Raw genomic sequence first — 26,098 nt, 5'->3', positions numbered from 1 at the left:
ACCTGTCCACGTACTTCTTAAATGTATGTAACGTACCTGCCTCAACCACTTTCTCAGGCAGCTGGTTCCATATATCTGCAACCTGTTGTGTTTTTATGTATAAAAAATTGCCCGTCAGGTTCATATTAAACATTTCACCTGTAACAAAACTATTTCCTCTGGTTTTCGATTCCCCAACCCTGGAAAAAAGACCACTCACCCTATCTATGCCCCTTTTGATTTTGTATACCTTATGAGGTCGCCCCTCAGTCTCCTACCCTCCAAGGAGTAAAGGTCCAGTCTGTCTAACCTCTCCCTATAACTCAGTCCCTCGAATCCTGGCAACATCCTTGAAAATCTTTTTTGCACCCTTTCCAGTTGAATCACATCCTTCCTGCAACAGGGTGACCAAAACTGATCACAATACTCCAAGTGTGGCCTCACCGATGTTTTGCACAATTGCAATATAACCTCCCACTTCTATATTCAATGTCCTGTCTAATGAAGGCCAGCATGCCAAAAGCTGCCTTCCCCACCATATCTACCTGTGGCTCCACTTTAAGGGAACTATATACCTGTACTCCAAGGTCCCTCTGTTCTACAACATTACCCAGGGCCCTTCCATTCAATGTAAAAGTCCCACCTTGATTTGTTCTTCCAAAATGTAACACTTCGCACTTATCTGAATTAAATTCCATTTGCCATTCCTCAGCTCACCTCCCCACTTCAATTCTTGATACTCCTTTTCACTGATAATGACATCACTTATTTCAGTGTCATCTGCAGACTTACTAACTATTCCTCGTATATTCCCATCCAAATCATTAAAATAGATGGCAAATAACAATGGGCCCAGCACCAATCCCTGGGGTACACCACTAGTCACAGACCTCCAGTCCAAGAAACACCTTTCCATCATCACCCTCTATTTCCTACCATCCAACCACATTTTGCATCCAGTTTGCTAGCTCTCCTTGGATGCTATGCGATTTAAGCATGCGTTTGCCTCGTACCCATCCAAGCCATTCCTATCCATATACTTGTCCAAATGTCTTTTAAATATTGTAATTGTACCTGCATCTACCACTTCCTCTGGCAGCTTATTTCACATATCCACCACCCTCTGTGTGGAAAAAGTTGTCCCTCAGGTCCCCTTTAAATCTTTCCCTTTACGTTGGATCTATGGCCTCTAGTTCTAGACTCCCCTACCCTGGGAAAAAGACTATGACCATTCACCTTATCTAGGCCCCTCATGATTTTATATGTCTCTGTAAGGTCACCCCTCCATCTCCCACGCCCCAGAGAGAAAAAACCCCAGCCTATCCAGTCTCTCCTTGTAACTCAAGCCCTCAATCCTTGTGAATCTTTCCTGCACTCTTTTCAGCTTAATGACATCCTTCCTATAGCTAGGCAACCAAAACTGCACACAATGCTCCAAGTGTAGTCTCACCAATACCTTGGATAGTTGTAACATGATTTCCTAACTCTTGTATTCAGTGCTCTAACCAATGAAGGCAAGTGTGCCACGTGCTGCCTTCACCACTCTGTCTATCTGTGTTGCCACTTTAAGGCACCCGAGATCTCTCTGTTCTACAAACCTCAGGGTCCTGCCATTTACTGTGCAAGTCCTGCCTGAGTTTAATTTCCCAAAATACGACACTTTGCATATGTCTGAGTTAAATTCCATCTGCCATTCCTTGGCCCACTTTCCCAGTTGATCTGGATCCTATTGTAGCCTTGTAGTCTTTTTCACTGTCCACTATATCACCAACTAACAATGCCAACTACATTCTCATCCAAATTGTTATTACAGATGACAAACTACAGTGGACCCATCACCAATCCCTGCTGGCCACAGGCCTCTGAGAACAACCTTCCATTACCACACACTGCCTCCTACCACCAAGCCAATTTTGTATCCAATTGACTAGTTCACCGTGGGTCCCATGTATTCTAACCTTCCAGACCAGCCTACCAACCTGGACTTTGTCTACATGGACTTAGCAAAGCCTTTGACAATGTCCACTGCCTGGCCCTCATCAATTCTCCATCACTTTTCCAAAAACTCAATTAATATTGAAAGACGTTTCCCATACAAACGACCATGCTATCTATCCATAATCAGTCCTTGTCTTTCAAATGCAGGGTGGGAACTGTTTTCACTTTAAAGCAGGTGCCATGGTCCAATTAATAGCACTTTCACTTCTGAGAAGTTGGTAGGTTATTCTGGAAACCTGGCCACAAAAATCTAGCCATACTTGAATGCTATGCTAGGGAGAACTGCACAATCAGATGTGCTGTCTTTTAAATGGGATGTTAAGTCAGGCTCTGTGATCCTCTGAAGTGGATGTAAAAGATCCAATGTCTACCTGGGGGAATGGAGGGGTATGGGACAAAGGGTGGCAGTTAGAAATAGAGGCTTATGTAGTACGTAAACAGCAGCACATACACCAGATGGGATGAAGGTTCGAACCTTGATTCTCCTTGATTCTATAATTTTGAAGAACAAGGGTGCTCTCATTTTGGTATTTCTTTCTCAACAAACACCACATACAATAGACAGTCAATATTTCATTGCTTTAATTGGACCTTGCTCTTTGCAAATTGGCAGCCATGTTTTCTTTTTAGTTCAATGATTCCACATCAATGGATGTAAGAACTTTGGAAGATTCTGAAAAATCTTTTATCATTCTTTTATTATTCTTCTGAGTCAAGTATCATGTTAATACTTTATTCATTTGTATTGAGTTTCTGTTAACTTCAGTTTTTAAGAAAAGCCACCCTTCTCTCTCCCCAATATTTCTTCCATGTGTAAAACAAAAAGATTTGTTTATTTAGTCCCCTTCAATAGCACAATGCAACAATATTTTGATAGTCTTTTATTTTGGTTATAACGGCTTTATTTGTTTTGCTGTGGATATAGATTGAATGTAGTCTTATTTGTCTTCACATAGCAGCCTGTATTGATGTGACAACTTTAATGCAGAAAAGTGTTCCAAATTAAAGGAACAATTCAAGTTTAAATGCAAAGAATTGGCTTTTGAGGATATGTTTAAAAGGAGGCAGAGTTTTTTGTGGAGAAATTTTGAAGAGTTGGGTGTAGGTGCATGATGATATCGCTGTTAATGGCAAGATGACGAGAAGGCTGATGCATGGGAGGATGGAATTGGAGGAACTGAAAATTTGGAAGTAACAGTGATTGGAAGGTTTGAGGAGTTTTAATGATTGGTGAACTTGGGGAAAGGACAAGTAGGCCATGGACATGGAAGAATTTAAATAAAAGCATAAGAACTATGAATTTGAAGTGGGAAGTATCATACTGAGAAGCTGAAGTAGATTAGCAATGTTGTTGTGATGTTAAATTGTAACTTGCCATGGGAAAAGAATACATGGGGCAGAGTTTTCAGTACACAGTTAATTGTTCATGCATTACATTTAGATTTTCAGTCTTCAAATTTAAAATACATGTCTTTTTTTAAAAAATAATGTTGCTTTATTGTTTATGCATGGCTATTCATGAATTCCCTGCAGAAACAGAAGGACAGAGACAAATATAGGCATCAAAAAATTAAAAAATCTTTGGACTTGTCATCTACAGTTCCACCTCTCACTGTGACAACTGAAAAGGTAAGTGGTAATATATTTTAAAATACAAGTAGATTAATGTACTGAGTGTATGATGAAAATCCCAAATGAAAAATCAGGTATTGCTGCTATGGCTCATTTTTATAGTAAATCATGAAAATAGTTTAACAAGAGTTTAATCTTTACTGATACTTGAGCTCTTCCCTATGGACTTAATCCCCTGAATGTAGTAGGAATATAAGTAACAAGGTTAAATTAACAACAGATGGACACTAACTAATTTGTATTCCATCTTGTTTTTGTTTGCCTCTTCTGAAGATGCAGTTCAGTTTCAAGCCACTGATATAACTGTAGAACCTTATGCTGGTTCAGAAGACCTTAGTAGATCTTTAGCCAAGCTTGGAATATTAGGGTTCAGAAACTGGCCCTGATGTTGGATTCTTCCTCTGGGTCAGTGTGTATAACTAAGAGCAGAATTCATTTCGGGCATCAGGGAGAAGGGGAGGACTAAAATTCTTCATTTTTGTTTGAGATATCCTCTACAAATGCCTGCTGAAATAATTGGGCAATGCATTGACCTTAAAACTTGAAGCAGTTTTAAAATCTATAGGGATGGTTGTGCTATTTTGTACATCTCTGATGACTTAGAAGATTTGACTTTCTCCCAATATTAAGTTGCTAATACAAAGCTAGAACACAGAGGAGGTCAGGAGAGAACATAGAGTAGTACAGCACTTTGGCCCACTACATCTGTGACGATCATGATGCCAATCCAAACTAATCCTATCTGCTTGCACATGGTCTATCCCTCCATTCCCTGTCTGGTCACATGCCTGTCTAAATGCCTCTTAAACGTTGCTATCATATCTGCTTCCGCCTCTTCTGCTGGCAGTGTGTTTCAAGCATCTATCACTCTGTATTTAAAAAAAAAAGGAACTTGACTTGTAGAACTCCCTTTAAACTTTCCCCTTCAGACTGTATAGCTCTGTCCTCTAGTATTTGACATTTCCACCCTAGGAAATAGACTCTGATTATATACCCAATCTATGCCTCTCATAATTTTGTAAACTTCTGTCAGGTCACCCCTCAGCTTCTTGTCTGGTCTAAGCTCCATCTGCTATTTCTCTGCCCACATTTCCAACTGGTTTACATCTTGCTGAATCCTTTGATGACCTTCCTCACTATAACAACACCCATTTTTGTGTCTGCAAACTTACTAATCAGCCCACCTACATTTTAGTCCAAATTACAGATTAATAAATACGAGACTGTGGCAATCACCAAGTCATGACTTTATGATGGATGTGATTGGAAACTAAATGTCCAGGGGTACACAGTGTATAGGAAGGATAGGCAGGTAGGCAGAGGGGGTGGTGTGGTCGTAATGGTTAGTTATGATATAAAATCAATAGAAAAGAAGGACATTGGGTCAGAAGAAGTAGAATCCTTATGGGTGAAACTAAGAAATAGCAAGGGTAAAAAGACAATAATAGCAGTTATATATAGGCCCTCTAATAGCAGTCAGGATGTGGACTATAAGTTGCAGTTAGAAATAGAAAAGGCGTGTCAGAGACACAACGTTAAGATAATTATGGGGGATTTTAACATGAGGGTGAATTGGGAAATCCAGCAAGGCAGTGGATCTCAGGAGAGTGAGTTTGTAGAATGTCTACGGGACGGCTTTTTGGAGCAACTTGTTGATGAGCCCACCAGGGGATCGGCTGTTTTGGATTGGGTGCTGTGTAATGAATTGGAGGTGATTAGGGAACTGAAGGTAAAGGAACCATTAGGAACTAGTGATCACAATATGATTGAGCTTAGTTTCAAATTTGAGAAGGAGAAGCTGATAACTGGTGTATCGATAGTTCAGTGGAACAAAGGAAATTACAGTGGCATGAGAGAGGAGCTGGCCCAAATTGATTGGAAGAGTAAGCTAGCTGGAGGGACGGCAGAGCAGAAATGGATGGAATTCCTACAAGAAATAAGGAAAATGCAAGATAGATATGTTCTAAGAAAAAAAGTTATGAATGGAAAAATGGCACAAATGTGGATAACGAGAGAGGTTAAGGCTAAAATAAGAGCAAAAGGGAGGGCATACAAGGAAGCAAGAATTAGTGGGAAAACAGAAGACTGGGAAACTTTTAAAAACCTGCTGAAAGAAACTAAGAAGGTCATTAGGAAAGAAGATGAATTATGAAAGGAAGTTGGCAGATAACATTTGAAAGGATACTAAGAGTTTTTTTAAATATATGAAGAGTAAAAGAGAGACACAGGTTGATATAGGACCGATCGATAATGGTGCGGGAGAAATTATAATGGATGATAAAGAGATGGCAGAGGAACTAAATGAGTATTTTGCATCAGTCTTCACTGTGGAGGACATCAGCAATATACCGGATGGTCAGGGGTCTCAAGGAATGGAACTGAGTTCAGTTAAGATTACTGGAGAGAAGGTGCTAGGAAAGCTAACTGGACTAAAGACAGATAAGTCTCCAGGACCAGATGAGGTGCATCCCTGGGTTCTGAAGGAGGTGGCTTTAGAGATTGCAGAAGCACTGGTGATAATTTTCCAGGAATCGATAGACTCCGGCATGGTTCTGGAGGACTGGAGGGTCGCAAATGTAGTTCCGCTGTATGAGAAAGGTGGGAGGCAGCATAAAGGAAATTACAGACCTATTAGTCTGACGTCGATGGTGGGAAAGTTATTGGAATCGATCCTCAAGGATGAGGTTATGGAATACCTAGAGGTGCAAGGCAAGATAGGTCCAAGCCAGCATGGTTTCGTGAAGGGAAGATCCTGCCTCACCAACCTACTGGAATTTTTTGAGGAAATCTCAGGTAAGGTGGATAAGGGAGAAGTTGTAGATGTTGTATATCTAGACTTTCAAAAGGTCTTCGACAAGGTGCTGCACATGAGGCTGATTAATAAGATGAGAGGTCATGGAATTACAGGTAGGATATTGGAATGGGTGGAGCATTGGCTGGTAGGCAGAAAGCAAAGGGTGGGAATAAAAAGATCCTGTTCCGGTTGGCTACCAGTTACTAGTGGTGTTCCACAAGGGTCGGTGTTGTGGCCGCTTCTTTTTACTTTGTACATTAACGATATGGATGATGGAGTAAATGGTTTTGTGGCTGAGTTTGCAGATGACACCAAGATAGGTGGAGGAGTAGGGAGCATTGAGGAGACAGGAAGGTTGCAGAGAGACCTAGATAGTTTAGGAGAATGGGCAAGGAAATGGCAGATGAGATTCAATGTTGAGAAATATGCAGTTGTACACTTTGGAAACAGAAATAAATGGGCAGATTATTATCTAGAAGGGGAGAAAATTCAAAGTACAGAAGTACAAAGGGACTTGGGGGTACTCGTGCAGGATACCCTAAAGGTTAACCACCAGGTCGGATCGGCAGTAAGGAAAGCGAATGCTATGTTGGCATTCATTTTGAGAGGTATAGTGAATAAAAGTAGGGAGGTGTTGATGAGGCTCTGTGGGGCACTAGTGAGGCCTCATTTGGAATACTGTGTGCAGTTTTGGGCCCCATATCTTAGGAAGGATGTGCTGATATTGGAGAGGGTTCAGAGGAGATTTACGAGGATGATTCCTGGAATGAAAGGGCTTACGTATGATGAGCGTTTGTCGGCTCTTGGACTGTACTCACTGGAGTACAGAAGAATGAGAGGGGACCTCATAGAAACCTTTAGAATGTTGAAAGGACTGGACAGAGTAGATGTGGCCAAGCCGTTTCCCTTGGAGGGTGAGGCTAGGACCAGAGGGCACAATCTTAGAATTAGAGGGTACAGGTTTAAAACAGAAATGAGGAGAAATTTCTTTAGCCAGGGGGTAGTGAATTTATGGAATTCTTTGCCACATACAGCAGTGGAGGCCCGATCATTGGAGGAGTTCAAGGGGGAGATAGATAGTTAAATAATTAGTCAAGGTATCAAGGGATATGGGGATAAGGCCAGAAATTGGGGCTAGAAAGGAATAGTTTTTTTTGCTCATGGACATTCCCCCATTTCTCATTTCTCACTTTTCTTTTTCCCTTTCTTTGGAGCAGACTCGATGGGCCGAATGGCCTACTTCTGCTCCCTTATCTTGTGATATCACAAACAATAGAGGTCCCAGCACTGATCCTTGTGGAACTTCACAGGTCACAGACCTCCAGTCAGAATAGCGCCCCTCCACTGCTGTCCTCTCTTCTATGGCGAAACCAATTTTGAATCCAATCTACCAAATCTCCATGGGTCCTATGTGCCTTAATTTTCTGGACCAGCCTGCCATAAGGGACCTTGTTGATGGCTTTACTAAAGCCCTGATGCTCAGAGATTAAATTATTGAGGAAAGGGTGGAGGACAATACAGTCATATTCTGATTCCATGATGGTTTGTTGCCTCCCTGCTGCCGGATATCTGCACAGCAACCTGAGAAGGGATTGCGAGTGCCAGAGGCAGTGCTTTTCAGTATCAGCTACTGGTTAGAACAAGCAATGAGGTCCAACAAGCAAATTTTAATGTTTGGAAAAAGATTAAAAAGCAGGGCCTCAAAGAAAGTAATCTCCCAATTACGATTGTTGCCAAATGCTAGTGAATACAGGAAACAGTGTTATTCAAGGACAGGCTTTAGACAGTAGGAGTATTGGTGCTGGTTCTGAGTGAAGCATGACATGTACAAAGTGGGTGTGTTGTAGGTTAATGAGTCTGGGGCCATGTCCTCATTGTGGGAGGGTGGGAGTTAGGTAGAGAAGGATTTACCGGTACTGTAGGGAAAGGTATTAAGCTAATTTGGCAGGGGAACGGGTGCCAGGATATAACATTGGACACTAAAAGCAATGTCACCACCTGAATATTCCCCTCCAATGGAGAAAAGCAGACGGTCAACATTTTGGAGCTGCCTTCTTAAACTTCACAGTATGTGGTGAAGGCTGAAGCAGAATGCTGTTGGTATAGAGTACCAGAATTTTTACCTAGCAATAAGGGGGATGTCAGGGGTAAGTTTCTTACACAGAGAGTGGTGGGTGCGTGGAACGCACTGCTGGCAGAGGTTGTGGGGGCAGATACATTGGGGACATTTAAGAGACTCTTAGATAGACACATGAATGATAGAGAAATGGAGGGCTATGTGGGAGGGAAGGGTTAGATAGATATTAGAGCAGGATAAAATGTTGGCACAACATTGTGGGCCGAAGGGCCTGTACTATGCTGGAATTTTCTATGTTCAAAGTAAGTTGAATTCGTACACTATCCTGCCTTAGAAAAAATATTGCTGTTTCTTTATCTTTGCTGGGTCTAAATTCTAGAACTTCCTACCCAACAACACTTCACTACCACTGCATCATATTAAGAGAGCAGGTCACCACTGCTGCCTCAAAGTTAATTAAGTGTGGGTAATAAATGCTGGTCTTGCCAGCATCACCCAAATCCAGCAAAATTTATTGATAAACAAAAAGGATTAGATTGGATCAGACTGAAAGAATATGGGAGGGTTCTAAGATAGTTGTAATGTGCATAAGTGCAAACATGATGTGTAGTGAAAATGATGGGAGATCTTCAGGATTTGTTAGCCACATGTGATTATGGTGTTGTGGTGAAAATGGAGACCTATCTTAAGAAAGGGAGGCATTAGTTATGAAATATTCCTAGAAACAAAGTATTTAGGAAAGATAAAGAAGGAAAGAAAGAAGAATATGTGGTGGTATTAATTAAAGAAAACATTGCAACATTGAAGAATGAGGATATCTCCTAGAGATTAAGGTCAGAGTTAAGAAACAATGGAGGTTCTGTTATACTGTAGGCTGTATTCTGTAGGCAACTAGTTTGTAGAAAGGATATTGAGGAGCAAATTTTCAAGAAAATTATAAAAGACCAGAATTACTTATTCTGTGATGAAATACCTTACTTGAGGTTGTGAGGTTACAGTAACCTTAATGTGACAACTGACACTATGATACCTGTTTCTTTCTCTCTACCTTTTTGTGCTACATGCTGAGCTCCATGTGCTCATTGCCATCCCAGAGGATCAATCCAATATGGCACAATTTCTAGAGACTGACCAGTCCACCATGGCTCTAGCTTTTGTCTCAGTGGTCCACTTGCTGACATCTGCTGGTGACTGACCAGGTCACTCTCCCCCTTGTGGCTGAGAGGTCCTACTTTTATGGTAGAACCCTGCTAGCCATTAACAAGTGAAATTGTGGCTTCCTGTTTGATTAACACAAAATTTTGCACTCTTTCCTTGCATAAAGATAGAGGACCTCAATCCACTCCCTATTCTTTGCATCAGTTGTTTGGTACAATTTTAAATATTACAAAGTCACATCTTTGAATTACTTTCAAGGTGATCAAATGCAGTTTAAATTGCTCCAATGAGGCTTCAGATGGGAAGGCAGTTTCAATGGAATTGCGTGTTTACAAGGATTGCGTTTTGGATGGGAAAATACAAACAAATTCCCCATCCATGTGTGTTCATTTGTTGATGAAAGGAAATTGCACTTTGATGTGATAAAAAACCTTCTATAAGTACATAAGCAAGAGATTAGCTAAGGAAGGAAAAGGTCACCTCAGGGACCAGAGTAATAATCTGTCTATCGAGCCAGGGAAATGAATGAGATCGTAAATGAATGCTTCTCATCGGTGTTCACCAGGGAGAAGGATGTGGAGGCTGGAAATTAAGGGAGGGGTATGCTGATATTCTGGAGCACATCTGTACAAGGAAGGAGGAAATGCCAGAAATGTTGGAGATTTCCAGAGCTGGATGAGATCTATCCCAGGATGCTAAGGGAAGCAGTGGAGGAGATTGTTGGGCCTCTGAATATTTTTGCATCTTCGTTAGCCTGAAGACTGGAAGCTAGCTAATGTTGTCCTCTTGTTCAAAAAATGCAATAGGGATAAGCCTGGAAATTACAAGGTGGTGAGCTTTGCTTCAGTGGTAGGGAATTGGTGGTGAAGATTCTGGGAGACATAATTTATGTTCACTTGGAAAGGCAGGGATTGATTAGGAGGAGTCAGCATGGTTTTGTGCATGGTAGGTCGTGACTTACAAAAATGAATAGTTTTGTTTGAGGAGGTAACCTAGGAGATTTATGGAAGCAGGGCGATATTGTTGGTAAACTGAATCAAAAATTGGCTGGGTGATGGGAGGCAGAGGATAGTGGTGGACGAGTGGGCCCTTAAGGGGCTGTTTCTATGCAGTGCATTTCAATGATTTTATGATGGGATTACTCTGTTCAGAGATGACATGGATATGGTGGACTGAATGGTCTCCTGTATCTTAATAAGCAAGTGTTTAGAAGATGAAAAGACATGGTTAAGTTTGGCAAAAAGACCTTTGCCCTCTTTCTTGCTCAGTTGCTCTCATTCTCATTCACTTGCTCTCTTTACTACACACCCCCCACCCCCTCAATATTTTGTAATTACTGAGCAATTGGTGTTCTCATGAAATGCCGGACTATTAAATTTTGGGTATGTAGGGCACAGGCTGCCTCGACTGTCAACCCACCTGACCAGTTAGTGTAGGTACAATTAACCACTCTTCCTGAGATATGACTATAGGTCAGTGGAATAGGGTTTGACCAGGCAGATGAATTCTAATGCAAGGAAGTTCAAAGTGATACATTTTGATTGGAGGAACCAGGGCAACCAATATAATCCTAAAACAAATAGTTTTTGAAGGTGGCAGGCTAGATTGAGAATGCATTTAAAAATCATATGGGATTGTGGATCATATACTTTAAAGTACAAAAACAAGGATAATGGAGAATTGTGAACAATTTCAGGGACGACAGTTTAGGTAGGATATGAAGGACTTGTGTTGGGTGCAGAAAATATTCATTCAACTGGTCCCAAGAATGAGGGGTTTACAGTTTATGTATAGATTAGAGAAGATGACACTTATTTTCCATGGAGCAAAGAAGGTTGAGGAACAGTTTTGATGTAAAAATCACAAAGGGTGTAGAATTAAATAAGATTGTACTGCTTGTATTGGTGGGTGGTTTAAGATCAGAGAGCACGGTTTTAAGGTAAACATGATGACATGAGGAAAATGCTGTCATGAATGGTAGTGATATGGAATATACTATGCAAAAGAGTAGTTGAAATAGATTTACCTGTGACTTTCATAAGAGGAATTGAATGAATGTTTGAAGAAGAAAAGAAATTGCAGGAGTTGAGGGAAAGAGTGGAGGAATGAGATTAGCTCTTGCAATAAAGAGTTATGGCCTTGATGGGCTGAATGACCTATCCTGAAATGATTTAGCTTCTTTGAATCTCTTGTAAGCATTTACAGTCATTAATTGTGTAGTTACCAAGATCCTTAATTGCTAAGATTCGTGCTTTGGGTGAATTGCTTGTATTTGAGATAAAAGTATTCATTTCATGATAGTTAAGAATACAGTATTATGTGGCATCAAGCTATTGGTGGTTCTGTTTTGGAACTAAATATTTTATTAGCTAATAGTAAATTTTTGTTCTCTATTATTTCTTGATCAATACTTTTTAGACTTACACAAGCACTAGCAGTGGCTTTATATCAGGCTCCTTGAAGAGGCTGGAAGAAACTACAGCCAGATTTACAAATGCAAATTTCCAGGAAGTACCTACTCAATCATCAAGTGGGAATGATGATGAAATTAAAGGCTTGGAGGTCAAGGGGAAGAAATCTGCAGGGTATGGCTCAAGTCAGAGAGGAAGGAAGCCAGGAAAGAATTCAGCTTGTCTTTCTGTTACAACAGCATCATCAAGCCCTTTTTCACAAGGTACGGTTATTGTAGTTATCAGTTATCTTGTCTCATTTTAATTTTGACAATTTAGAGTATGTTTTCTGTTTTGACTGGCTATTCGGTATTTAAATATTTGCCAGCTTTTCATTTTCAATGAATTTGAATGCTGACTGAAGATGGAGATCAATCGTAGTTAGAAAGAAAAAGATTATGGATTAGAATTTAGGACAGGGCATCATGCACTGAATCATTATGAAGCATATTGTGGATCTTACGTGTGTCAGATTGATATATTTGAAACTAGACGTGACCAAATAGCGCTCTCAGTTTATTGCATAATTCTAATTATCTGTTTTTAAAGAATTATAGCAACACTTTTCTATGTTTAAGTCTTTAGTACAGAGATTACTTGAACTATAATAAGTAGACATATTATGCCTTTAAAAATAAACTTTTGACATTGTGGATGGGTAGGTTTAAGCATTGTTGCTATTTAGTGTTTAATTAAGTCAAACAGGTTTCATTTGTGTACTTGATCTGTGGAAAATAGAATGATATATTTTTTGTTTCCAAACTTGGATTTTGTCAGGATTGAGAATTTTGAGAATAACACAAAGTCAGCTAAGGTGTAGTTGCAGGTGTGTGGCTGTAATATTTGCAACACTGTGAGATAATTAAAGTCACTCGAGAAGCATGTTGTCAAAGCATTGGAGTGTATTGATTTGGGTGTAATTTTATTTTTGGTAAATAAGGCAATTGACAACACTGTCTTCACAACAAATTTTCAAAGGTCCCTGGGTACAGAGTTAACCTAAGTGTCACTTTAAGCTTAACTGAGAAATACCAAAAACTGTTATGAACTTGCATAAAGCAAACTCAAATAAGCTTGTGAACTTAATATCCTTGTGAATTTCAGTTGCAAATTGTGTTGTGCATATGTGATGGCAGAAAAGGAGGAGAAAGGATCTGAAGGAGGAGGAAAATAACAAACATAGTATTTAAAGGATACCTTTACAGATTTCTGGTTAACATAGCATGTGATGTACAGGCTATAATGTAACTTCCTGGAATCTGGAATGAACTTTCCAGAGCACTTCTGACTTGGATGGGATGGAGACAACAATAGGCCATGTAATTATTGTTACATGGGACTGCTATTCTTATCTGTTCTCTTTCTCATTGCCTAGTTCGATTAAATAAGCAAATAATATCCATTAATTATCAAACAAAATTCCAGTTATTGATATTATTATTTTTCTAAAATTGTTGTGATTGATTATGGCAAATTTTAAAGAACCATTGCATCCAAAATTTTCCTGGTGTTTCAAGCTTCACAATCTGTTATGTTTACTGCATCCAGTTTTCAGAATAAATGGTGTTTGAAAGAGAATATCCATTGTTTTGCATGTTAGCATTGTCACATACAAAGAACAAAGGAATGCAAGCACTATATGTAGCATTTCAATTTTTGAAAAGTTGTGCTTAAATACATGTTTATATTCTTAGGGCTATTTGAAGAGTGGGCAAAAGTGTACAGAGGTATCCTGCTTGGTGGCACTAATTTATTTGAGAGTTTTTTTACATTGCTGTGTGGGGGGGAGAAATGAATTTAAGATGGTAAGAGAATGAAGCCAAACCAAGCTATTATTCTATAAATAGCAGTATTGGTGATAATAAAAGAAATTTAAAGAAATGTGAAATAAAAACAGAAGATCCTGGAAACACTCAGCAGGTCAGCATCTGTGGAAGGGAGAAACAGTTTACATTAAAGGTCTGGGATCTTCTGTCAAAACTGAGTGTTTCCAGCATTTTGTGTTTCTGTTGCTGACAATCAAGTAGGGTTTTGTATTTTAAAACAACCAAATTAAGAATTGTTTACTATGTTATTTGTAAAGCTAAATTGTATGTTTAACTTCAATTTGGCAACTTTGAATTAGGAGCACTGGGCTGTATTTCTTCACGTGGGGTAAACTTCTGATCAGGCCTGCATTTAACTTTGCCGTGTCCTTCAAGACGTTTGTGGTGACACCTAGATTTATAGTTTCGAAGTGAAATAATTTATGAATTGTGATTTATTCATTTTTGCATTAAAGGAATTTGTATTAGTTTATATTACAGCTTTATTTTGTCTTCAACACACTGCAGAAGATTTTAATGGGCATTATTTGTGAAGTGTTATCTGTGTAGCCAAACACAGTAGCCTGGTAATGCATGGCTATTTCAATTATGAGATGTTGTTTCTAACAATCTGTAGATTACGTCTCAGAGGTCTGTAAAGGCTAATGTGTCTACAAAAATAGTGTGTCTATGTGATTCTGTAAATCAAGGTAGGTGACAGGACCTCAAGATGAAACTAAATGCCTTGTGTTCTAAAAAGAGTTTGACAAGCCTGCAACTAAACCTTTTTTATTTATTCATTTTTGAGATATGAATGTCATTGACAAAACCAACATGTATTGCCCATCTTTAATTGCCCTTGGGAATGTCTGTTTATCCATCTTCTGGAACTATTGCAATCCTTAGTTGAAGTTCTGCCTGTTGGGGAAGAAGTTTCAGGATTTTGACCCTGTAACAATGAAGGAACAGTGATGTATTTCAAAGTTACAATGATTTGTGATGTGGAGAGGTACAGGAAGATGGTGATGTTTGCATGTGTGGTTTTGGGAGATGCTGACTGGGTGGCTTAAGTGAATAACTACAGGGCATTTTGTAGATGGAACTCACTGTAGCATGCGGCAGAAAGAATTGATGTTTTGGGTGATGGGTGAGGTAGCAGTCCAGTGGGCTTCTTTTCTCTTGATAGTGTTGAACTTTTTGAGTATTGTATGAGTTGCACACATCCAGTCAAGCAGACTATTCCATTACTCTGCTGATTTGTTGTTCTTAGATTGTGAAAAGGCTTTAGGATATTAAGAAGTGAGTCACTTATCACAGAATAACAAGCCTCTGACTTGTTGCCACCATAGCATTTATGTGGCTAGTCCTATTGAGTTTCTAGTAAATGGTGATGCCTAATTTGCTATGGCTGAATCTTGCAACATTAGTGTTCAGAACAGGGATGGTAGAGCATAAAGATGGGTAGCGAATTACAGAGGGGATTCAGTATCTTTTTATTTTGGATGAGTATTTAAGCATAGTCTCAGTTAATGATAACTGGAATGGCAATTGGAGATTCTTAAAATTGTGTGATCCACTTCAATTATATTTTTAAGATATATTTATTGGATGTGGGCATCAGTACCTAAGCCAGCATTTTATTGTCCAGCCATGATTGCCCTCAAAAGGTAGTGGAGAGTGCAAGATTTTTATTGGGATGAATCCTTGCTCGTTTAAGGTAATGAGAGTCATTTAAAAAAATTTGAAGAACTCTGCAAAAGACTAAAAAAAAATTTCTTGAAGCTGCTATGAATTGAACCCAGGGCCTTATTTTACATGGGCTATATCCCCAGTTAACAGTGAATTATGATCTTGAAGTCTTCAGCTATTTCTTTCCAAGGTAACCAGCTGTTCTACGTGCTGCTATTTGTCAAGCTGCTTATCAGTGGAGATGTGCCTCAGTGGTAGAGAGTGGGTTTGCATGAATAAGACCCTGGGCTCAATCCCTCGCATCTCTAATGAAAGCTCCACATGGTTATACAGACACACTGTCTGCAGATGGGGAAATAGAGGTTGACGACCACCTACCTAAATTGTTTTTATTTGGCAAAGCTGTTGGAGGATGAACTGTTGGGCTGCACACCAGAACAGTTCACTATTCCTCAAAGCTGCCTGGCATTTGAAGCAAGCTAATGAGGTCTTGCTTAAATATCTCAACAAAGATAGCCCCACCAGTGATTTAGCATTGTCCTCTCCTGAAGCAAAAATGGAAAATGTTGGAGATACTCAGCAGGTCAGACAGTATCTGTGCAGAGGAAATAGGGTTGGCATTTCAGGTCAATGACCTTTTATTGGAATGGAGAAATGTTAACATTGGCTCAAGATGAAAGTTGCAGAGAAAAAAAATGGGGATGCAGAGAACAGTAGCTTAAGTCTTTGATAAGGTAGAGATCAGAAGAGAGTGAATGATAAGAATAGTGGTATACCAGTCACTTGTGTCCCACCAGAGCTATCATTCGAACTCTGGTTGGAAATGGCTTCAGGAAGGAGAATCTCCACACTACAATGCTGGAAGAAATTTCATGATCTCGCAGGATATGCCAAGGTGAGTTCCAGACCAAAAGAAATGCTGCTATTCCATTCTGACAATTGCACACACACTCTCACAATTACCCTCCCACCCAACCAATTCTGATTCCATCCTCATCACCCCTTCACCATTGCCCACCCTCACACCATCATCAACAATCTATGCCCTATGTACACACACACACACACACACACACACACACCCCCCCCCCCCCCCCCCCCCCATAGAAGTCAAGCATTATAATGTAGATATCTACCTATTTAGGCAAAGACTGCATGGAAGAGGAAAGAGGCCACTTACATGGGAGTGTGCCTTGGCGTGTACAGCACCTTACCAATATTGAGGAGACCATCCTGGATCTCATAGGCATAGGGGGTATAGATCCCTCAAATCTGTCGTGCACAATCTTCTCGGTGTGCTCACTAACTATGTTCTTTCAGAGCTTGAAATGCTGAAGAACAGCATCACGCCACCAAGGAACAGCTTCATCTCTTCACTGAGATGGCTGATACTGTTTGCGAGCAACTTGTTGGTTTCATTGGACATGGGTTTGCAGCCTCTAAGCAGCTTGTAATAGCATAGAACAAAGGGATGACAGCTAGCCATACTCCAAGAACACAGATGCTGAACATGAACAGATTGCCATCCTGCGTGAGAAGAGCCGCCATTCATGAGCAAATGACTTTCCTACAGGAATAAAGAGATGGTATGTGGGAGTTCATTTTTCCTGCGAGGAAAGCTGTTCACGCCTCACACATCTCTATCCTGAACAGTGTCCTGTTCAGACTGTGCAGTGAGTTGACTCTGCAGAAGAGAGTGAAGACACCAGGAACCAGCCATTATGTAATAGGAAGTCTGTCATGGATGCTCTGGATGTTGAAACAATGGTGGAGCAGTCTGAATACTAACAGATTGTTGCACCATTATCTACACAGCTTCCAAAGGATCACTTGATGTGCAGTTTCAGGCTTTGCTGTCTTGCCTCATGATGGCACCAAATCACTTGCCAGGATTCAAAAGTATTAATTTACTGGGGTGAGGGAGGATTCATGTGTCCTGCAATTAGGTCTGTGATTGATGCCAGGAAATGTCAGCCAAGTTAAGGTGAATTGCTTGTGGAAGTGTCCAGACAAGTTACTAATGGGCTAGATCTCACCCAGGTGTACTCTGGGTAAAATTAGTCTTATGCTCAATTTGTGCAGGAACAATGGGCACTAGGCTAAGATCTTCAATTTTTAAGTAATTTAGACAAAAAGCAGCAAATGTTCCAGTTTTAAAACAAAGGATGCTGGAGAAAAACAGATAACAAAGGGACAAGTTTGATAAAAAGGATACTTGTTAAAATGCACTATAGCAACCAGTTTTATCGAAAACCTGTGGTTGCAGTGCACTTCTGGATATTTGGACTGGATTTTCCATGCATGTATCATGCATGTATGTGATGGATGCTGAGCGTGCATGGTGATGTTAAGCAGCAAGTAGAACTCAATTAACATCTCTTACATGATAATCTGCCAAGCATATGAGACCTGCACTGTATGACATGGGTCTTGAACTGAGGAGTCTGACATTTTTGTCATCTAGTGGATTCTTCAACTTGTCCTTGTTACTGATTAGAGCATACACATCTCCTTTTCTCCTTGTTCTCCTGTAGTAAAGTGGAAGAAGATTTCATTTTGATCCCTATATGATTGAACATAGATAAATAGGTTTTATAGAAAGGTAGAACACAAAGATTGGTTTGTGATAGTGTTTATGTTCTCTGCAACCACCCAGCTCCACCCCCTTCCCTGCATCTTAAAACCTGTTTTACTTCTACCTTTTCCCACTTCCAATGCAAGTTCATCGAGCTGAAAGTTCATTGACCTGTATCACTTACCACAGATAGTGCTTGAGTTGCTTGCACTTTCAACCTTTTTCTGTTTTATTTAAAATAGAAACACTGCTTTCAATTTAAGCCTTTGGTAACTCAGTGGTGTAGGACTTTCCTAGAATCTTATATTCTGCAGTTAAAATACACATTGCTTATTTATTGTAAATTCCTCTTTTAGTTGTAATCTTGGGGAAAGCCCAGAAAGTTCTTCAAACCCAATTTAAAATCTCCCTTAAACATTTTTCTATCTCGTATTCCCACTTTTTCACTGGGCACAATTCTAAATTAATTTATTGGTCTATAATTGTTTTATTTATTGGGCCCATCAGGTGTGTAAGCAATATTTTGACTTAGTTGATCTAATATTTGTCTGGGCTGAACTGTGCTCTGTCTTTTAGCACCCTGAATTGTTCAGTCAATGGATGAGATGTACTGTATATTTGATATGGAGTTGAGCACTGGAAGATTTGTGTAATCTGTTCAGGAGAACTTGCATAATTAAAAGGCAGTATCTCAACTCATTTGATGAATTGGCCAGCAAAACGTTTTCATTTTGCAGATTGCTGGTTTGACTGCTAAGAACGTTTACTCCAAGAAATAAGAGTTCTTTGTGCACATGCATATTGTAATATAAAAATACTAATGAATGAATATATTTATGAAACTCATTCATGTTTATCAGTAGATTTCCTAGGGAGAGCATTTGGATGAGCTTTTTTTAAATGAATAATACTGTATTTTCTTTTCTACTTCAAATTATAGAGCTGAAAATAACATTATTAATTTATAGAAAGAATAAACCAAAATACTATATGATCTTTGTATTTGCCTTATTGATGTAGTTTTGTCAGTTAACTAATATTTTTGTTGCAGGGAGTCTGTTAGGAACCCCAAGTAGTGTAAAATCATCAGGCAGTTCAGTCCAATCGCCACAAGAGTTTCAAAGTTTTACCGAACCGGATGTGATGAATGATGGTTACAGTCATTCCCAGCAGCCCTTGACCAGAGAAGCAAATAAGGGAGAAACAATTGACCAAGAAAGGACTATAATTAATGTTAGTCCTATTGTGGGGCTCCCACCTGCATCATCTGGACCTCCCCAAACAATAAATATTGAAAACTCAAAACACTCTGAGGATGCTTGTGATTACGGGACCCCTGATACTACTGTTGGGACGTCAAGTGGATTGCCAGGATATAAAAGGGTTCAAGCTTCAGTTATGGAGGAAGAGACAATAAAAGAAAAAAAACGAAAAGGAACTAAAAGATATAAACATGGACCTGGCAGACCAAAAGGAAGTAAAAACAAAGACAGTGTTTCCCAGCCTTCCCTCTCTTCTGCATCACCCTCATCATCTGTCACATCTGCTGCAGGAAGTGGGACAAGTGCAAGTCTGCAGAAATCGCCATCTTTGCTCCGGAATGGAAGTTTACAAAGCCTTAGTGTCAACTCATCTCCAGCTGGTTCAGGTGGGTGAATGAATAAGTTCTTGTGCTAAGAACATTTGTCTCATTGGAAACGGGAGTCGACTACTGAGCTCTTCGAGTCCATTCTAACATTCAAAGTGATCACATGATCTGTAAACTAACTCCTTTGCCATATCTTATTTCATTCAAAAATCCATAAATCTCAGATTTGAAATTAACAACTGCCTTTGCATAAATGGCTCCTTCTGAAGTGGAATTTCAAACTTTTAATTCCCTTTGCTTGTGGAAATATTCTAATGTCACTGATGAAAGGTTTGGTTTCAATTTTAAACTGTGACCTCCTAGACCTAGACTCCAGCCAATGGAAATAGTTTCCGTCCATCTTGCTTGGTGTCATGCTGACCTTGATTAAGTCATCTCATTATCTGCTGAATTTAGCAAATACTTGCTTGTATGTTCTGTCATTGTAATATCACCCTTAAAGTCCAGGTATCATTCTAATAAAACTATGCAGCACTCCCTTCAAGATTAATTCAGCATTCCTTGAGCATAGTACCCAGAGCTGCCCACCATACTCTTGGTGAATTCTAACTAAGACTTCAAAAAGCTGCACTCTAATTTCAAACCCCTTGTATTCTGGGCGTTTCATTACATTAGACTACCATTCCATTGGCCTTATCACTTTATATAAACCTGCATTCCTAAGTCTCATGCAGTCTTCAATGTTACTGACTTTTCAGTATTTAGGTCCAAAGTGAACAGAGCCATCAAGTTGTACTGCACATAAGTAGGCCTTCAGCCCACCACGTCCACCCTGATCTTTTTGCCCATCTACTCAAATCCCATTTGTTTGCATTAGGATCATATCCTTTTATGCTTTGCCTATTTGTGCCTGTCTAAATATCTCTTAAAGGTAGTGATTGCATCTGATTCCACCATCTCCTCTGGCAGTGCATTCCAGATCTCAACCACTCTCTGTGGGTTGGGGGTGGGACTTTCCTCTTGGATCCTCTCATCTTAAACTTGTGCTCTCTTGTTTTTGATACCCCTACCATGGGGAAAAGATTCTGACTACCTACTCTATCTGTGCCTCTTATATACCCCTAACAGTTCACCACTTGGCCTCCTTAGCTTCAGGGAAAATAAGCCCAGCCTATCCAATATCTCCCTGTAACTAATGTACTCCAATCTAGGTAACATCCTGATGAATCTCCTCTGCACTCTCTCCACCACAACCAGATACTCCTAAGTGTGGTCTAACCAGAGTTTTACTACTGTTTTGCCATATTTTTAATCTATTAATATTGCTTTGTAATTAAATGTTTCCTTTGACACTGCTTACATTGCTACCAATGTCTGTTATTAGTAAACATAAATATATTTTATCCCATTATCTAACCCATTATAAATCAGCTATTTTGCCACATCCTGCCAATTTAGTACCCCACCATTATAACTATTGTTTGTCACTTGGTAAACCAATTTCTCAACTAGGTTGTTAGTTTACCTAGTGTACTTTTTGGAAGACATTATCAAATGCTTTTTGGAAACCTGTATAAATAAGATCCATGGACACTCTCCTGTCTAGTACTTTAAGCACTTTTTCAAATGAACTGTACAGTAGTGATGCTTCCTCACAGCTGCAGTGATTTGGGTTCAATCCTGACCTTAGTGGTTGTTGGTGTAAAGTTTGCACATGCTTCTTGTGACTATATGGGTTTCCACTGGGTGCTCAGTTTCCTCCCATATGCCAAAGACACATGGGTTGATTGGTTAATTGGTTACCCTAAAATGTCCCTGGTGTAGGTGGGTGTCAGCAGTATGGAGGGAAGCTGGTGGAGCTGAGGGGGTTACAAGAGGAAAAGTGAGATAGATGGAAATGGGTGCTTGACGGTCAGTATGGATGTGATGGACCAAATGGCCTATTTCTGTGCCCATTAACATGTTAAATTTGACAAGCACGACACACCCTATAGAAGACAATTCTGGTCTGTTACCCTTGAGTAGGTCTTGTGCAGCTGAACTGTTGATCACCTTTTGTCTCTGAATCAATAATGAAGACTCCCAGGATAATTTGCATACCCATCTCCACTTGTACTGTACAGAACTATGCTGCCTTATCACTTGGTTTACCTTGTGGCTGGGGATAAAGGATAATGAAGGAATCTGGACATTAGTGTTTATACTTCTATGTGGTATGAACTATATTGAACTAGTCACTAGGACGTGCCCCAAGTCAATTGTGGAAGACAGTGAGGTAACCACATTACTGTGGTATTGGAATTACATATGCACAGTATCTGAACCAGTGAGCTTTGAAAGGAAACCAAACTCATACGCACTTACTGGTAGTCGAAATTTTTTAATGGATACCCACCTAAAAGTAATATTTAGTGCAACAAATGTCAAATGGTCATGGATGCAATACTTAACACAATGCTGCTCTATTTTGCCTTGGTTGGAATGTGTCCAATTTGTTCAAGACCTTTCATAGCTTTGAAAACTAGGATAGTTTGGAAATTGGACCTCTTTACCCAGCCATCTTCAAGGACTGAATATATCTAATTGACATCTCTACTCCCCACCCATCACTTGCAGATAGAGCTGAATTGATGCTGTATCTAACTATTGTTGAACCTAACCAAAGCACTTGCATATCTTCGATGTACATTGTTACAATTAACTGAGCATTATACATTCCTGCACCTGAGTCTTAGCAAGAATTGCAAAATACATTGAATTCGGTGCTAGTTGAATGTGACAAACTATAATTTTGTTGGCTTGTGAATAATTCCTTTTGTTGTTGTCAAAATAATTAACCAGCACTAGTTTTCACATACTCTGTAGCTCCTTTGCCTCGACTGGGAGTTGCAGTTTAATTTGTAACCTGTGCTTTAAGGAAATGGAATATTTAGAGTGCCTTCATTCTACATGCTTGAGAAAGTTGAAGCTAATTAGATCTAAGAATTCATGAATCATCAAGTTTAATCCATTTTCTGGATTAACAGCAGGCTAGTCTTGTATTAATGCAGTGTAGGAATTTAAGAAAGCATTGTTTCTTTCCTCAATTAAGATATAGAACAAAGTACAAGGAGGCCAGTCTTTTAACTTTTTCTGATAAGTTACTGTGAATTAGTAATTTAAGGGTGAATTTTCTATATCTTCAGAGGAAGAAAGTAGATCCGACATATTTTAGCTTGGGTTGCCAGCAAAATATAGAACATTTAAAGCTTCAGTAATTTATTAAAAGCAGATTGATGAGATTTATTTCATGTTGTTATCCTTGGTCCCTTCTGGCTTCAGACAGTAAACCTGATGGAAAAGGAATTATTAATCTGATCCATATCTACATAAATTGGTGCCTATATTGGCTAAGATCATCTCATCTTGGCCTTTTTGCCATCTTTAACTCCAGCCACCCAGTAATCTCTTTCCTGAGTCAACCTCTGACACTGCACCCTCCTAGTTCCATGCATCTCTGAGTAATGTAGGACTTGATTACTTACAGCAATTTTCACATGGATGGCATGGTTCCTTCAATATTTCCTTTGGGAAGCTAAAATGTGAGCATTTTTTTCAGCAATGGCAACACTGAATCAAAGATTTTGAACTAATCATATAGGCTCCCTTTTTCAGCTAAAACTCTTTTTCACTGAATGTTGGTAAAATACTCATAACCTTCATGACTCTTTCCTGAAAGATCATGCTCAAATGTGAATTAAATTGAGCATAAAAAGTAGAGGCAAGAGTAGGCCATTTGACGGTCTCTGCCTGCTCCACCATTCAATAAGGTCATGGTTGATTTTTTTTAAGCCCAGCGCTGCTTTTCTGTTCTAACTTAATATCCCTGGTTTTTCCTTAATTTCCAAAAACCTTGGCCCGGACATTACTGGTTATTGAAGCGTTCTGATAACTGAGTTTTTACTGTATCTGTCTTTGTTGTAGAAGGTCCAACGTGTATCAAAAAATATGGGTCCAATGACAGTAAGCACTTCATGTAATTAATATTAGTTTTGGGAAAATATTCGCAAATTTAAGAGGAATAAAAGCTGGAAAATCACTTGGATCTGATAATTTTCATTCTGAGGATCAGCTGGAGATCACCTTCTGGCACTATTCCCACTCTCCCCTTCTCCCATCTGCCTATCACTCCCCTCTCACCTGGATCCAACTATCGCCTGCCAGCTCTTGCTCCACCCCTTCCCTCCACCTTTTTACACTGGCTATCTCCCCTCAGTCTTTCAGGCCAGGTGAAGGATCTCGACACAAAACATTGACTGTCCATTTCCTTCCATCGATGCTGGCTGACCCACTGATTTGCTCCAGCTTTTGTGTGTTAAACTAGAGAAAGTTGCAGATGTGTAGGTAGTTCCTCCTACTGGCAGTTTATTTCTGAGTTCATTTGGAACCTGTCAAGGTGGGGAAAATGAGATAAATCACACAGCGCAGTACAATTCTTAAATAGTTTATTAAAAACCTGACTAAACACCACAAACAAAATACTATCCACATACCATGAGCAAATAACAAGAAGCAGAAATTTGGTTTTAGGACTGGATAACTGACTAGTGCTATAGAATTTATATTAGCATAGTGATGAATTAAAGGGAAATTTTGGGCAATGAGCTGGTGTAGAACTTTATACTGAGATTTGCACAAACATTTTTCTTTTCAGGATTTTACACAAGTAATGATGTTCCAGTTTCAGTGCAGAATACAGTACCAGGATCTGGCTCCAGTACTCCACTTTCCAGTTCTATTTTGGCTCCTCAAAGTACAGCCCATTCTCAGCAGATGAGCACATCACCTTCAGTCACAATTCCCATTGCAACTGTGGTTTCTACAACCCAGGTAAGAGATTGTTCAGTGTTTGTTCAAGTTGAAAGAACCTGAATGAATTTTTTTTTAACAATTGTTAATTATGGAAATCTGAAATATAAAAAACACATGATGCTGGAAATGCTCAGAAGGTCATACAGCATTAGATGAAAGATTTAGTTCTGAGACTCTTCATCAAAAAATCTGGATTTCCTCCCTTTGTTAACGATTGCTTTCACTTCTCTTTCCTAAAGACATTTGTATCCTTGTTGGAATATTGTTCAGTGATCATCTGTTTCATTAGATATATTGGCTAGGTGGATTTTCTTCATAGTTACTCCAAACTAGTGTTGACACATTTTTTGCCTGCATGATTATCATAGCCTAGCCATGGACTGGTACTACATCATATACTTAAGCAGAAAATAATGATCAGGACATGATTACTGGATGATTTTCCTTTTAACCCCCTCCAATGGTGAATTGTGTCCCTGCCTCCCCTCTGGAATGGAGCAAAATAGATTGGGTATCTAAGATGGGAAATGTATACCAGTTTTTTGTCCAGGGTACTAGCAGACTTCAGTAGGACACAAAGGACATGTTGCAGTTGCATTTTAATACATATTGTGTAGTGTTACACTCAGGAGAAACAATTGTTGATTCATGTGCCTGACATTTCTGAGAACAATCAAAACAATGATGGATAAATACTGTAATCTTGGGTTAGAAATTCAAGTGCAATATTGTGTGTGTTTGGGATTGATGGTAACTGCTGTCATTGGTGCCAGATGTACAATTTGTGGTGAGTATATTGTGATTAAACCTTCTCAAATAGTGATTCCCACTTTTCCTGCAGTGCAGATCATCAAGGTTGTAGACACTATTATAAAAGGTAGGCTCAGCTACTTGGCACATAACAGAATTAGACTTATCACTGTTCTTAGTACTAATGTGTCTGAGAGAGAATTTGCTACTCTCAGGGCAATGTATAGAATAGAAATGTGACAGAAGTAGATTTTAAAGAATTCTTTGGCTTTACTTAACTGGTTAAATTCATACTTTTTTAAAGAAGGTCGTAGGAAGCTCCAAAATTGACTTCCATCCCAGGGTTAGTAATAATAAAAACAGAAAATGCTGGAAATACTCTGAAAGTTGGGCTAGATCTAGGGATGGAGAACGGTTTCCATTACCACAGATGCTGCCCTTTTCAGCATTATCTATTTTAATTTCATATTTCCAGTTGCAGGAGTACTTTGCTTTTGTATTATTACTGAATTGATAGATGGCCAATCCACTGGGATGGTATTGTAGATAATAATTGTTTGAAAGCCAATGATCATTTTGTTGTTAAATATATGCATGTTAGATTTAAAGTTCTATCATGTCACTCAGACTTGTCTTGATTGTAATATTTACATCTCTAGTTGCCAAAACATACCCAATTGCTTGTTTCCTTGCATTCCTCCATGAAGCTGATTTATCTGAATTAATCTTGATGATGGATGTAAAATGTAATT

At 39.3% G+C, this 26,098-nt stretch overlaps 1 protein-coding gene across 4 annotated transcripts in view; it reads left to right on the top strand.

The window, feature by feature from the left end:
• Nucleotides 1-26,098, top strand: part of mllt10 (MLLT10 histone lysine methyltransferase DOT1L cofactor) — a 207,394-nt gene that overhangs the window by 77,125 nt on the left and 104,171 nt on the right. For all 4 annotated transcript variants that reach the window (XM_052016276.1, XM_052016277.1, XM_052016275.1 and 1 more), the window contains 4 exons: nucleotides 3,511-3,606; nucleotides 12,057-12,312; nucleotides 19,209-19,805; nucleotides 24,439-24,614. In XM_052016276.1, coding sequence (XP_051872236.1) covers nucleotides 3,511-3,606; nucleotides 12,057-12,312; nucleotides 19,209-19,805; nucleotides 24,439-24,614 — 1,125 coding nt within the window. The remainder of the gene's footprint in view (nucleotides 1-3,510; nucleotides 3,607-12,056; nucleotides 12,313-19,208; nucleotides 19,806-24,438; nucleotides 24,615-26,098) is intronic.

This window comes from Pristis pectinata, chromosome 5 (assembly GCF_009764475.1).
Source record: "Pristis pectinata isolate sPriPec2 chromosome 5, sPriPec2.1.pri, whole genome shotgun sequence".
Taxonomy (NCBI): Eukaryota; Metazoa; Chordata; class Chondrichthyes; order Rhinopristiformes; family Pristidae; genus Pristis; species Pristis pectinata.
Note: the sequence above shows the minus strand (reverse complement) of the source record. Positions and strands in the feature narration are given on the sequence as shown.